This window comes from Drosophila ficusphila, unplaced genomic scaffold (genome assembly GCF_018152265.1).
Source record: "Drosophila ficusphila isolate 14025-0441.05 unplaced genomic scaffold, ASM1815226v1 contig_412, whole genome shotgun sequence".
Taxonomy (NCBI): Eukaryota; Metazoa; Arthropoda; class Insecta; order Diptera; family Drosophilidae; genus Drosophila; species Drosophila ficusphila.
This window is the reverse complement of record NW_025064326.1, coordinates 122,789-135,773: the sequence shown is the minus strand read 5'-3', so window position 1 is coordinate 135,773 and position 12,985 is coordinate 122,789. Positions and strand designations below refer to the sequence as shown.

At 50.4% G+C, this 12,985-nt stretch overlaps 3 protein-coding genes across 3 annotated transcripts; 1 reads left to right on the top strand and 2 right to left on the bottom strand.

The window, feature by feature from the left end:
* Positions 1-13: 13 nt before the first annotated feature.
* Positions 14-1,505, bottom strand: LOC108091478. Its single transcript, XM_017190699.2, has 3 exons — positions 607-1,505; positions 334-547; positions 14-270 (listed from the first exon to the last, which is right to left on the bottom strand). Exons 1-3 carry the CDS (start codon positions 1,421-1,423, stop codon positions 60-62), a joined length of 1,242 nt encoding a protein of 413 aa, XP_017046188.1. The 5' UTR covers positions 1,424-1,505; the 3' UTR covers positions 14-59.
* Positions 1,506-2,429: 924 nt separating this feature from the next.
* Positions 2,430-3,213, top strand: LOC108091482 (RNA-binding protein 7; the record flags this gene model as incomplete). Its single annotated transcript, XM_017190702.2, has 1 exon — positions 2,430-3,213. A coding segment is annotated over one exon (672 nt), but the record flags the coding sequence as incomplete, so codon positions are not given.
* On the bottom strand, positions 3,208-12,176 carry LOC108091484. Its single transcript, XM_017190705.1, has 9 exons — positions 10,033-12,176; positions 7,880-8,227; positions 7,337-7,824; positions 7,075-7,156; positions 6,979-7,021; positions 6,747-6,915; positions 6,487-6,686; positions 6,310-6,418; positions 3,208-4,939 (listed from the first exon to the last, which is right to left on the bottom strand). Exons 1-9 carry the CDS (start codon positions 12,043-12,045, stop codon positions 3,370-3,372), a joined length of 5,022 nt encoding a protein of 1,673 aa, XP_017046194.1. The 5' UTR covers positions 12,046-12,176; the 3' UTR covers positions 3,208-3,369.
* Between the last annotated feature and the right edge of the window lie 809 nt (positions 12,177-12,985).

Genomic DNA, 12,985 nt, shown 5'->3' with positions numbered 1-12,985 from the left:
AAGTGAGGAGGTGTTAGTAAGTAAGTTAAGTTATTTATTTCGTCACTGGAAAAACATGATCAGTAAAAAATATTAAACTTCTTTCCTAGTCGCAAAATAGCCTCGAATTTGGTCACAATAGATTTAATTCCAGTATTCTTGGACAGCATCGACAAATCCACGTCTTTAAAGTTTTCGGGAATCGTGCTGCTGTCAGCCAAAATCACTTTCATCATAAAGATAGCATGAGGCAGCTGTAAGTGTGCCACTTCTTGAACCTCTTTCATAAATCTGAAATACAAAATTGTAACACTTAAATATCCCCACTTAAATATCTGCGGAGACTCTTCTTACTTCTCGTGTGTGTAGTTACTGGTGTCCACATTCACTTCCCGTAGGGTCTGAATAAAGAACTTGTAGTACATGCTCAGGAAATTGTAGTAGTTATCCTCCAGGACTTGTACATCCACACTTGAGAACAGCAAAAAGATGACATCGTGCACCAGCGAGCCGTACTGGGCGATTTGAAAGTCCACTATTTTCACCTTGACTGGGGTGCCATCTTCGTCTATCGGAATGATTCAAAGCTTTTAAACCTACGCCGTTCGAACCTTTATGCCCCCTTACTGTATTTCAGCATCATGTTGTTGATCCACAGGTCTCCGTGCACGAGGGTCGTGAAGGGGCCATCGTCCACATCCTTGCTGGCTTGAAAAGCGTCAAACTCGATCAGCAGCTCTTCGACCCGCTTCACGTCCCGCTCCTCGCTGGCCACCGTCCTGATGTCCTGCAGTATCTCAGTGTTCATGAGCTCCTTCTCGGCCGGATCCATGTTGCAGTTCATATCGAACTTCTTGAAGTAGGGCCGGACAAACTGCTCGTACACCTGCGGCTTCTTGACGCGCAGAGCGATCGGCAGGGCGTGGTACCGGGCCAAGTAGTGCAGGACGAGCACGGTTTCAGCCAGGTTGTACGGCCGGTATCTGTTTCCCGGCCGGTAGCCGTGCACCGTGACGTTCTCCTGGACCAGAACGGCATCCCGATCGACTGTCGAGGAGCGGGGGTCTAGCGAGATGCGGGAGCCGTAGTACCGCGGGAAGCCATCGAAGAGTTGCCCGGGCAGGATGCCGGCCTCTAGCTGCAGCTTGTCCAGCTCGGGCGACAGGTACTGGTAGACGGCGTTCTCCGTGATGCAGGTCCGCTCGGGCTGGAAAATCTGCCAGTATAGGTCGTTGGTGAGCGGCGGAAGTTTGGCTATCAGCGGCAACTCCTGGAAAGCGCCGTCTGCGCTCCGGATCTTCGCCTGCACCGCAAGCATAATGCTGCCGTAGTTGTCGCCGGGCTTGGTCAGGTAACGGCTGACGTAAGAGTCCAAAGTGGAGCCCTCCGGCAGATGGGGCTCGATCACCTGTGGCAGGTCCACGACTTTCGGAACTTCCCCCATTGCTGATCACGTTGTGCTGCTACGCACCCGATTTGTGACTGACTGGGTCCGCCGATTCCGGGTGAACGTGCTTTTCTACCTACGGGTTGTGCCTGGTATCGAAGGCATTAAACCCACAAACGTGTGTGCGTCCCTACATGTGGTAGTCTAGTTTATTTGTCAAGTTGCGAGCGACGCTCCGCAAAATATTGGCTCAAGTGGCGTTGATAACGTTTATAGAACCTACTCAGCACTCACTCAACTTGGGTGTATATTCTATTCTTTTTTAATCAAAGTGTATTACAAAACGAATAAATTTACATATTAAAAGTCGAAATGCATTTTTAACTAAACGAAAGACGTAAAATAAAACAAGTATTGAGCCTTTTTTAAAAATTATCTAATTGTGGAATTTCGAATTCCGGGAGTGCCATCGGAAAATACATTTTTTTATTTTATATTGGAGCCGAAAATTTGTTGAAAGCTTTCGAGGACCATTATCCTTAGTTCGAGGGTAAGTCATGGTCGGACCAAAACATTTTCGCCCCCTCAATTGTTTTCGTGACGCTCGCATCCAACGTCCCCTAACTAAATAGTAGTTTTGATTCATATCACCGCTGCGATGCGAGATGAGTTGTGCAAAGCTAGTACTACAAGAACAGCTCAATCAATGGAGGCGGCGATGGCGACGACAACAACAGGCAACATCAGCAAGCGCGGCGCTTAATTAAAATGTCGGCGTTATCAGGATGCCTATGCACCGCGCAAAGTGGACTCACCTCAGTGGCGGGCAAATTCAAAATGCCTTTACTCACCACTCGGAGTCAACATACACCTTTTCATTTTTTACAACACTGCTGCTGTGACAAGACATCGATTTCGAAGATCGAAACATCGATAATAACGTTGGGGCACTACTGCACACCTCTAATTGAAAAACAAGCAAATTGTGTTTTGATAAAACCAAAAATGGATTTGCAGGCGTTGATGCAGCAAATGTACAACGGCACATCGGCCATGCCGATGATGCTCCCGTCCGCGCACATTAACGGCCACGGGTACGGCCCCCCACAGCTGCTGCAGCCCTTTTTGCCCGTTCCCCCTCAGCGGTGCAGTCGGCGACCTTGCTGAGGAGGAACTCGAGGTTGAGGACGAAGAGGAGGACGAGGATCAGCGGACGCTGTTTTGCGCCAATCTGGACGAGCGCGTGACGGAGGAGATCCTCTACGAGGTGTTTCTGCAAGCCGGTCCCATAGAGGGAGTCCGGATACCCACGGACAACACGGGGCGCCAACGAAGCTTTGGGTTTGTCACCTACCAGCGCTTGTGTGCGGTACCCTTTGCCTTGGAGCTTTACCAGGGCCTGGAGTTGTTTCAGAAGAAGATCACCATCAAGCAGCAGGGTGCTGACAGAGCCAAGCAGCCAACTTCCTTTAACCAGAATCGCCTGCGCAACCCGTTCATGATGGAGGCGCCATCACAGGCATCGCCCCAGCGCCATGCTCGGCACAGTTTGCACGGCGCCAAGCCCTACGACCGCAATCCGTTTGGGAAGAACGGAGAGGTACGGCGCCGCAGTGACAGCTCTGTAATGGACCGTAACCGACCAATGAAGCAACCGCAGCAACATCACCAGCACATGCAGGGCGGCAGCCGGAGGTCGGACCAGCGCAACTACAGCAAAGGCAGGTTGCCTTAGAGCATGAGAAAGATTTTAAATAGCTTCTAGGTGTAGCTTAAGAAAAAGATTAAGATAAAGTAAGGGTGTCGTCATGTTCTAGTATTTCCAATGAATGCAGTTACAATTTCGAGCTATAACAATGTTTTTATTGGTTTTTTAGATATAGCCTATAAATACACTGAATAACGTTAGAACGTTCTCAAGTGCTTGTGTTAAATATCTAGTTCAATGCGTGTCCTTATATGCAAGCTTTCAGTGACTGTACAGATCAGATGTCATAGCGATATTAACGTGTGATGCTTCTCAGCGTCTTCTCCACATTCCTGTAAGTGCGCGGGGGTATCACCTCTAGCAGCAGTCGCTGGTAACTATGGTGTTCCGAAAGGGCACGGAACAAGGACTTGGCGTAGCTGCGGGTCTCCAGGCTGCCCTCCTGCAGCAGATTGGCCCCTACCACGAAGAACTTGTCGCGGCTCTCGCGCGCCATGGCGTAGATTCGATCGCTGCCCAGTCGCTCGACCAGTCTGAAAAGCAGTTTCGCGGATGTGGTGCGCACCAGGGCGTTCTGGTGCTGGGCTCCTTTCGACGCCAGGATATTTAATATCTTCAGCGGCTGTGCGTGATCCACCATCGACTCCAGGGCGCGTGTGGCGTCGGCGCGAAGGAAGCGGTTGGTGTCGGCCGTGCGGTGCAGAAGGGCACATACCAGATCGTCGCACTCCTGCTGGAGGCTGTTCGACTTGAGGGAGAACAACTCGGCGGCGGCTTGGCAGGAAGCACGAGCCACCTGGGAGCGCAGGTTCCGGACTGAGCGGGTGAGCTGAATGCAGGTCATATGCATCTGATTGTCCAGTGTGTCGGCATGGTAGCGGATCAGCCGCACCATGCTTTTCAAGCCAGTCATGTTCATCTCCCAGTTGCCCGAGTCCAGCTGGTCGAAAGTCTTTAGCAGGGCCTCGCGGGGCTTGTCAAAGCGCACCATGTTCTGCGGGAAGAGCTCCGCCTGAGACATTTTAATGGCCAGTTTAACGGGTGAGACCCGTCGCTGTGCCCTCAGGAAGTACGATGTCTTGGACTTCTGCTTGAGCGGCGTATGTTGGGCTTTTCCGGGGATGCCCGCTTTTTCCATCTGGGAACCGGACTGGGAGGTGTTGTCCGTAGTGCTCGTGCTGGTGTCCAGGGATCCCTGCTTCGATCCTGGCCTTGCCCCATAAAGCGAGTCCAGGGAAATGCTGCGAGAGTGGATCACTATGTCGTCGTGGGGAGGAACCAGCTTTGGGGCAAACGCATGGACTTCCAATTTGGCAGATTCGCTCGCAGCTTCAGTCTCCTCCTGAAACGGGTCCACCAACGTGGACTCTGGCGGCGTTGCCTCCAGGTCGTTCTGTACTTCCCCGACTACCACAAAACTGTTACTACCCTCAATGTCCTCCTCTATGGGCAGCGATTTCACCGACTGGGCTCTCGAGAGCTGCGGTGTGGTGTCCTCCAGCTGTGTTTTTATGCTCTCCGTTTTGCTGTGGAGGCTATTCTGGCTTCCGTTGAGTTTGAGCGACTCCTCGTGGCGAGCGAGTTCCGTTTCCGTTTCCGTCTCGTCTTCCACTTCGTCCACAACCAGCTCCCCGAAGGCCTCGACAGGATCGTGCTCCAGGCTCAGCACCTCCATCTTGGCGTCGGGACGGAGGCCGCTGGACGAGGAGGATCGCTTGCCAGTCTCACTCTGGCTGCCAAGCGACTTCGCCGAGGCTGTCGACTTTTGCGAATAGCTCGTAGACCTTACGGAGAGAGGAGAGCCTTCTGCCACGTCCTTGTCTGCCGCCACCAAAGGCTCAGCTGCCTTGGCAATTTCCCCATCCCTGTGAAGGGCAGAAAATAAACAGGTTAGTATAAAGCTGGAAAGATTTGTAATCCACTTACAACTCCTCATACCCGGCAAAAACCGTGACTTTTTTAGTGTCGGCAGGTGGTTCGAATACGGCAATAGTTGACTGATAATCGGCTAACTGTCTATCTGTATCAACATTCATCGATTTTACGGACTCTAGAGCTGTGTCGGTGCAGCAGGTGCCGCAGACCGAATTGTGGCCGCAAGGAGCCCCACGTATAGTGGAGTATGCCTGCGCGGCCCTGTGGCAGATGCATGTCTTGACGGAATGGAGAAGGGTACGTGTCTTTCGCAGCAGATCGGACGGCTGCGAGGCGCAGGATAAAACATTCTGCATTTTTAACCCTAGCCCGATTCGATTGGATAATTATCCTGGCTGTTTTCTACTGGACACAACACATACTCCAGCTAACCGCGATTGCCAACCACTTCGAGCCACTCAACTTTGCTGACTGTTTGCAACACTCGTCGCCATTCGTTTTGGCCATTTCCATACCGGGAACCCACTACAAAGCCAAAGTTGCAAACGAAAAACAGGACATTGCGTTTTCCAAGCAGTCACCAATACACAGCAAATGGTTAAAACGACGCCACCCCCGCCCCCCACTGGGCGCCAAGTCAAAGCCACAGAAAGGTCGTGGGATAGTCTGGCGCTAACCAGCAACGGACTTCCAAGCTAAGTGGCCACTGGTCTTCGCGGAGTAGTGGCATTTGCCTTTAGGCGTTCCGGTTTCTGGACAAGGACCTCTTAGTCATCTTCGTGCGCCTTCGTGTTATCGTGGAAAGTTCCGAAGTTGGCAATACAACAAGTTGCCATGTCCCCAAGAATACTTAAGAGGTAATTATTGAAAGCTTGGACAACGAGAGTAGTTACCCTTTCTGCACAATTTTTACCATTATTTTTAAACTTTAAACTTTACAGGAACTAAAAAAAAACCCGGCAAATAACATTAAATCAGGCACTTTAATTGGTAAAAAAAAATTAGTATGCCGAATCGGCAGTGGTCACTTGAAGGTTTGCGGCGACGTTGATCGATGTCCCTTGCCACTTTCTTGAGTTTCACCAGCGCGGTTTCCACTGCGCATTTAAATTATTTAGGTTAAATAACCCGACACCTTTAAGGCTGAAATTCGGTGAGGAGGTGCGTGTGCCGGGCGCAAAACTGAATTCGTTGACGGGAACTCGCTCCTCCCCATGAGTTCCACCCCGGCCGGTGCTCGAATAAATATCTGAGCGGGGTGCTCAAAAATGTAGGTTAACTTTGTGCAAGGGGAAATCCCAGTGTCGACTGAATGGTTTTAATGCCGGTGCCTAAATTGAGATATGAAGTCAACACTTACATCGACTTTGCAGAGCTGGCGTCCTCGTGGTCCGCCGATTGCTGGTTGTCCATGGAAAAGCGGTTCTGCCGCCCCAGCGGCGATTCGATTAATTTGCCCCTTTCGAAATCTAGATACCAATTAAAGTAATTATGTTAACGTGGAAATTGGTCGGGAGATCACCGAGGGGGAACCTGCCTTGAGCTAGTCCTGCGTTGCGCAGCTTCGTAAAAGAGTGCTGGTGGTGGAGCTTCTTGCGCAGCACCTGCTGGGACTTTGGGTTCGTATAACTGACTTTCGGGTACGCCGGTCCTTCCACGGAGAAGGAGTTTGTGCTGCGGTGCATGCCTCGCATAAAGTTGTTAACAAAGTCCGTGTGCTGGCTCATAGCGGGAAACCTGTGGTAACGATTCACCATTATTAAGCCATTTTTTTGTAGTGCCTATAACATAATTGACCTGGAGTTGGCAAATTGACTTCCGGCGCGGGAAGAAAGCTGGATGAAACTGCCCGTTGCACTCCCACTGCTGCAGGTGGTGGTCGTGCTGTCAGTACTTCGTCCATCCATCGAAGTATCGGAGCACGCCTTGGCCACCAACCGCCGATCCACAAAGGACTGATTTCCTACTGGAGAAGCAGAAGGTGATGTAAAGTTTCTGAAACATTAAACAAATAGTCTATACCCCTTACCATTGTTCGTCCTAGCCCCAAAACTTAGTCTTTGCGAAAAGTTCTAGAAGTAAAAAACAATTAGCATTCGTTGTCGGTACAGTGCTTTACACTTACATTTGTGGGGCTAGTCATTTCAAAAGTTTCGGGGGGCGAGTGGAAGGAATGGCGATACAGGCTCTCGTTGGGATGGCTGAAACTGAGAGTGTTCGAATGAGTTCTTATTAAGTTTGTGCTACTGACTTAAAATATTTATAAATTCCAACTTGTATTAACTTTTTCTGATACCCAAAAAATATTTTGCTTCGGTTGGTTGACACACTTTTCACAAATTCCCTGTCGGAACTCAATTGTAATGCATATGTCTTGACATTCGTACCTGTGAAACGCATCTTTTTTGACCAGTGCTTCCGCGCTCTCAACTACGTCCCGCTGACTGGTTGCAGCCCTCATGCGTCGCTTCTTGATGGAGTTGGGCGAGGCGGACCCCTCCCCCAGGCAAATCCAGTCCACATCCGCTCCGGAACGCATGGATCTCGGCTGATCGGTCTGGTTAGAGGCGAACAGAACCCCACTGTCAGGCGTCACAATGGGCAGCTGCAGGCGCGAGAGGCGCGCACTGGCCGCCTCCAACACAAGGGGTCCGAGCTCCACGCCTGCGGCCATTTCCGAGACGATGGCGAGGACCTTCTTCGTCGACGAAAGGTCGGCCAGGACGGCGACCACCTCCAGGGCAGCCTGTCGCACTCGGCGTTTGCGATTGAGCAAGGAGTAGACGGCCTGGGTCGTCAGGAGGTTGATGTCGAAACAGGTGCCCGGGAAGGTCATCAGTGCAAAGATGGACATCCGGAGCGCATGGTCCCGGAACTGCGGTTAGTGGGGATGAGTTTAAGTTCAATTTCTTAAAAAAAAAAACCCTTGCCTTCGAACTCTTTGCGTGCAGGAAGTCCGGCGAGGTCAGCTTGGCCACAATGGTCCCAGCGGGAAGACGCTGCATCAGGGCCTTGCAAGCTCTGTTCGCTCCAGCGTTGCCCTGTCGACAAAGGCCCGTCAGGATCTGCGGTGTGCGCTCCTCTAAGTTGTCCAACGGCAGACGTGAGATCAGGTTGACCAACAGCTCTCGCTTCAGCTCCGCCACCTCCAGGTGGCGCTCCGATGATAGAAGGGTTCGCAGCAGACTGTCAAGGTGCGGCTGCACCAGGGCCAAACTCCTCGAGGAGCTCAGTGCGACCTCCAGTTCGGCGAAGCCCATCAGACGGTTGCGCCAGTCCTGCGAAAAGCGCCAGGAAAAATGAATAATTGCTAAGTACACTTTGTCGTGGCTAGTGTTTTATGGCCTATTTGCGCTAATTTGGCGAATTCTGCATAAATATGTATGCCACAGAAATTATTTGTAAAGGCCAGTTTCAACGACTAAATGTGCAATTTATGGCATAAATGGTATTCTATTAAATTTTTATACTCGTGCCGAGGCTATTATAACTTCTGACAGAAGTTTGCAACGCAGTGAAGGAGAAGAAATTGTAACGTCGTTGTTTTTATCACACTAGCAGGATTTTTGGAGTGTTGAGTCATTTAATACATAATGCATACATAATACATTAAATACATAAAAGTCGGACTACTTTTTATGTGGCTGCCATAGAAAATATAAAAAAATCTGTATGAAATTAGTGAACCAAAATTATAACATCGTTGTTTTTCAGGAGCTTTAAAATGGAGGGAAAGGCATTTTACTTAAAATGACACTTTGAAATTGGAATTGAAATTTCAAACTGACTTGTGAAGCTTATTGACTATCTGGTTAAGCTTAGTGCTCTTACCCTTAAACCTGCTTCAAATAAGTAATATTAAAGGAGTGAAGCTTTTGAATTTTTTTGGCGGGCCAGGTCTGGGTAAGGACCGAGGAGCCAGTGGTCGGCAATCGCGTACCGCCCTGCTTGTATTTGGTACGCGCTATAATTTCGGTTAATGTAATTTATTTTGTGCCCGGACTGACCCAGTTCTTGTCACGCTCTGCTCCCTCCTCTCCCAACGTCCAGCGTCTTCATCAAACATCGTTCAGAAATGGTGGTCCTGCCATTTTATCGTCGCATACGAGTTGCAAGCTTTGCGAAAGTTATTGTTCTGACTCTTGTTTTTGTGCTTGGCGCTATGAAAATCGCGTGCAGTTAAATGATTGACCGGTCAGCTACGCCACTGCCGGGTCTCTTTGCTACAGCTGCAGCTCCCCAACAAAACAATCCAATCCATGCAACATGCAACTGTTACCGGAATCAGAAAGTTTTTGTGCACCACTCAAAAAGTTGGTTGTGATAAGAGGCATATCTGAGGCATACAGCAACTGCCTCCTGCCTTACATCACGTTTTATTCTGCTGACGCACTTTTCAGAAATTATCAGAAAATATAACTATTTTGGAGTTCCAAAACTTGCAATAAACCTTTTAGCTAGTAGAAATAGTTGCATAGAAGACGTATTTTATTATTTTCAAGTTTGGTTACTTGCTCTAGCTTCCAACGAACGTTATTCAACTTGTTCGACAACTACAAATTTTCACAACTATTTTTCTTTCGACCCTATACGTCAAAAAATTAATAGGTCATTGGTACAAAAGCTTGGCTGAAGCCGGCATTGTTTTCTATAGTCACCCATATGATTGCTGGCCAGAAGGGGAGGGAGGAGGAGCTTATCGGTGAAATTTTCATTAATAAGCGAGGGGTCGCCGGTGTAAGCGGTGTAATAGCGATTGTAATGGCAACACCGGCTGGGGTGGAGTGATGCGTGTCTGGTCCGCAATAAAGCCGGGCGGCTGCCATTATGAAGGCAGAAATATGAACGCATATGAAATTGTACATATCCTAGTGACCCAGTTAGGACCCGAAGCGCTCGGCGACCCGGAACCCGCGCTGGGGTAGCGTGTGCTTTAATTTCATTGCTTTATTTTTGGTCGCAGAAAGTAGCCCAGGCGAGGATTCGGATAGAGGAGTGCAATTACACGGGGACTGCTAAATGTCGGCCACTAATTTTGCTGCAATTACGGCGATTTGGCTGGTAAGCGTGCCAGGGAACTTACCCCAGATCGCAGATCCATCAGCGTCTTTATGTTGACAATGTCCAGGTCCTCCCAGGACTTGGGCGTCGCCGGCGACTCGGCAGACACTGCAGAGGCGGCTCTGGTACCCTGCGGCTGTGTAGGCGAGGCAGAGGGATTGCCGGCTGCAGGAATGGCCCTCCCATCCCCCAAGTCCTCAGACCGGCGGAGGGATCGCGGCGAGGGATCCCGCTGCAGGTTGTGCAACACCTCGATTTGCTTGTGCGGCACTTTGGGGCTGACGATGTTGCTCCCTGTCGGGCTGGAACTGCGGCTTCTGAATGCCGGCGAGCGGGGTGATGGCGATGGCCTGTCCTCGGCTTCTTGTCGCTGGCGGGGATTGCTGGACTGCGAAGGCAGATCAAAGGTCGCGTCGTTCTGATGCCGCGGTGACTGCGAGCTGAAGGGTCGGGCCTGCAGCAGGGGCTTGGTGTTGTCCGAAGGGATCTCCACGACGAGTGCCGTCGTCCTGTCGTTGCTGGGCGGTCTTGGTGCAACCAGGTCGGGCTGCTCCTCCACTGGCGAGGTCGTGGGAGAGGGCGAAGCATCCTCCAAGCTCAAGGTGGCAGCACTCTGGGCGGCCGCAGCAGGGCTCCGAAAGTGGGTCGTGGAAGAGGCGGCGTCGCTGTCGGGAGTCCGCATCTTGACAATCTCCCCGCCGAAAGTAACGCGCTTCAGCGCGCGGGACGGCGTACTTGGTTCGGAAACACTCCCAGGCTTGACGGTGTGCGGCTCATCCAACTCCGAATCACTTATGACCTGCACAATGCCTGCCCCAGTATTGAGCTCGTGGCGGCTGTTGGCGCTGGACAGGAGGGCGTGGCACACTAGATTTGCAGACTCCTCGTCCTTGGAGCAGCTTCTGGCCGGACTGTCCGAACCCTCTGTCTCGGTGTCCGCCTCTAGGATGCGCATGGTCACTGTGTCGTCGTTGATCTTGATCTCGGTTTCCATTATGACTTTTCCCTTCTCTGGACAGTTGGACTGCGACTGGATCGAGGAATCCAAGCTCTGCAAGGCGCTGCTGCTTCTCCAACTTTGTTCACGCGGAAGGGCCCGCCAGGCCCCCGTTTTCAGCTCGCCTGCGTTTTTCTTTGGTTTGCCGGAGACCCCGTAGACCTGGCATAGTCGAAAGTATTTCGCTAGGGCATCGCCGCGACCCACGCCACTCATAATGTCCTCGAACTCGTGAACCCCCAAAAGCTCCCTGATCTTGGTTAGGACGTTCACTGTGATTTCCTGCTGGGCCAACTGGTCCATGTGCTGCGCCACCCGGTCCAGTGTGCTCTGGGCGATGAGGTGTCGCTGGGGAGTGTGCATCGTTGATTGCAGGAGGGCGGGAAGGGACAGCAGCACTCCGCAGCTGGGGCGACCCATGAGGCCGGACTGCAGCTGCAGCTGGGCCTGCTTCGTAAGTCCGGCGTCGAGGACCTCGAGCATGACCGCCTCCGGGCTGGCGGTCTCGGCCAGGTAGACCCGCAGGCAGTCGAGGGCCCCCTTGCGCACAGTTGGCGCCTGGTGGCCCAGGTTCTCGACCAGCAGCCCGATGAGCTGCTGCCGCTCCATGTAGCCGTCGGCTTCGTCTTGCATCACCACCAGAACGTCGACGAATACGCGCAGGGCGTGCTGGCGCACCTGCCATTCCGGATCCTGCAGCCGCTCGCGAAACTCGGCGAAGAGGGCGCTGGGGCAAATGGTTTCCGGTAGGCGGCGGGTGCGCAGGATGTGCTCCCACAACGGCGTCAGCTGCACGGCCCCGATCGGGGCCTCCGCCCGGCGCATGGTTTTTATCAGAGAGGTCTGCTCCAGCAAACCCCCACTGCCCACTGACTGATTGTTATTGCTGTCCTTGACTTCACTGCCGGCTCCACTCACGTAGGCGACACTTTCGCTGTCCTCGCTGTTGGCTTGCACTTGGGCACTTTTCGCAGTTGTTAGAGGGAGCGACACATCACTTGTGCTATCCTTGCGTTCCAAAATTCGACGAAAGAACATGCTTGGCCGCGGACCGTCTCTGACTGCGATTATCTAACTAAGAGGCTCCGGAGCATTCACTGGGTCCTAATTTTTAATTGTCACGCAGGCTCACATCCGGTCGAAAAATTCCTGCCACTACCTTCAGCCTTTTTTCATTTTCTGCGAGTCTTACCAACTTGTCTGACCATAACAAAACCGTACGACTCGGTAGCAACGAATGCCGAATTTGACCGCTTGCTAACCACTTTTGTAGCCAAAAGTTGGTTGCTAGAAGTTGGCTGTTGTGAGCACCACCAACTAAGCCAAAAAACAACTTCAACTGCGCATGTCCGCTCGCTCTCATGCTTTGTTACCAATTGTTAAACACCAGACATGAAGACCGTAAGCCCGGCTTAATTTAATTAAACTTACTAAGCTTACTAAGCCCACACAATTAAATATGTGTTATACAGAATATAAATTTAAAATAATTTACAAAGGTGCTAATCCTAAATATATTTAATGGGCTTTCGGAGCATTTAACAAACATTTCAGAAACTTGAATACGCGCCTTTGCGAATATAACTTTGTAATTTAATATAATATAATATAATATAATGTAAAAATAATAATAATATAATAGGGTTTAATGATAATAAGTAGGTTCCTATTTATTAAGGAGATAATAAAATTGAAATGAAATAAAATGTCTTTGGATATTTACCAGATGCACGCTACTATGAATTATGTTCGCCTGGTGTCTGAAATCTCATCATACAATCGATAATAATTTAATAATAATAATTAAATAATTTTTAAAATGATTTAAATCGCGTTTAAATTGGAGAAGATATGGAATCTGGAAGTGCTGAAAAGTCCACGCAAAAGAACATTATCCAAAACTTGGAAAAATCTGACATGAACAGTGGTCAAAATATTGATCAGCAATGAAAATTTTGAAAATGCAGTTTCTTAATGA

Coding starts and splice junctions, on each gene's coding strand:
- LOC108091478 (XM_017190699.2), bottom strand. CDS start 1,423: ATGGGGGAAGTTCCGAAAGTCGTGGACCTGCCACAGGTGATCGAGCCC. Junction 548..606: donor CAACATGATGCTGAAATACA/GTAAGGGGGCAT, acceptor TCATTCCGATAG/ACGAAGATGGCACCCCAGTC. Junction 271..333: donor AGTAACTACACACACGAGAA/GTAAGAAGAGTC, acceptor TTTGTATTTCAG/ATTTATGAAAGAGGTTCAAG.
- LOC108091484 (XM_017190705.1), bottom strand. CDS start 12,045: ATGTTCTTTCGTCGAATTTTGGAACGCAAGGATAGCACAAGTGATGTG. Junction 7,825..7,879: donor TGCACGCAAAGAGTTCGAAG/GCAAGGGTTTTT, acceptor CACTAACCGCAG/TTCCGGGACCATGCGCTCCG. Junction 6,419..6,486: donor CAACGCAGGACTAGCTCAAG/GCAGGTTCCCCC, acceptor ATTGGTATCTAG/ATTTCGAAAGGGGCAAATTA.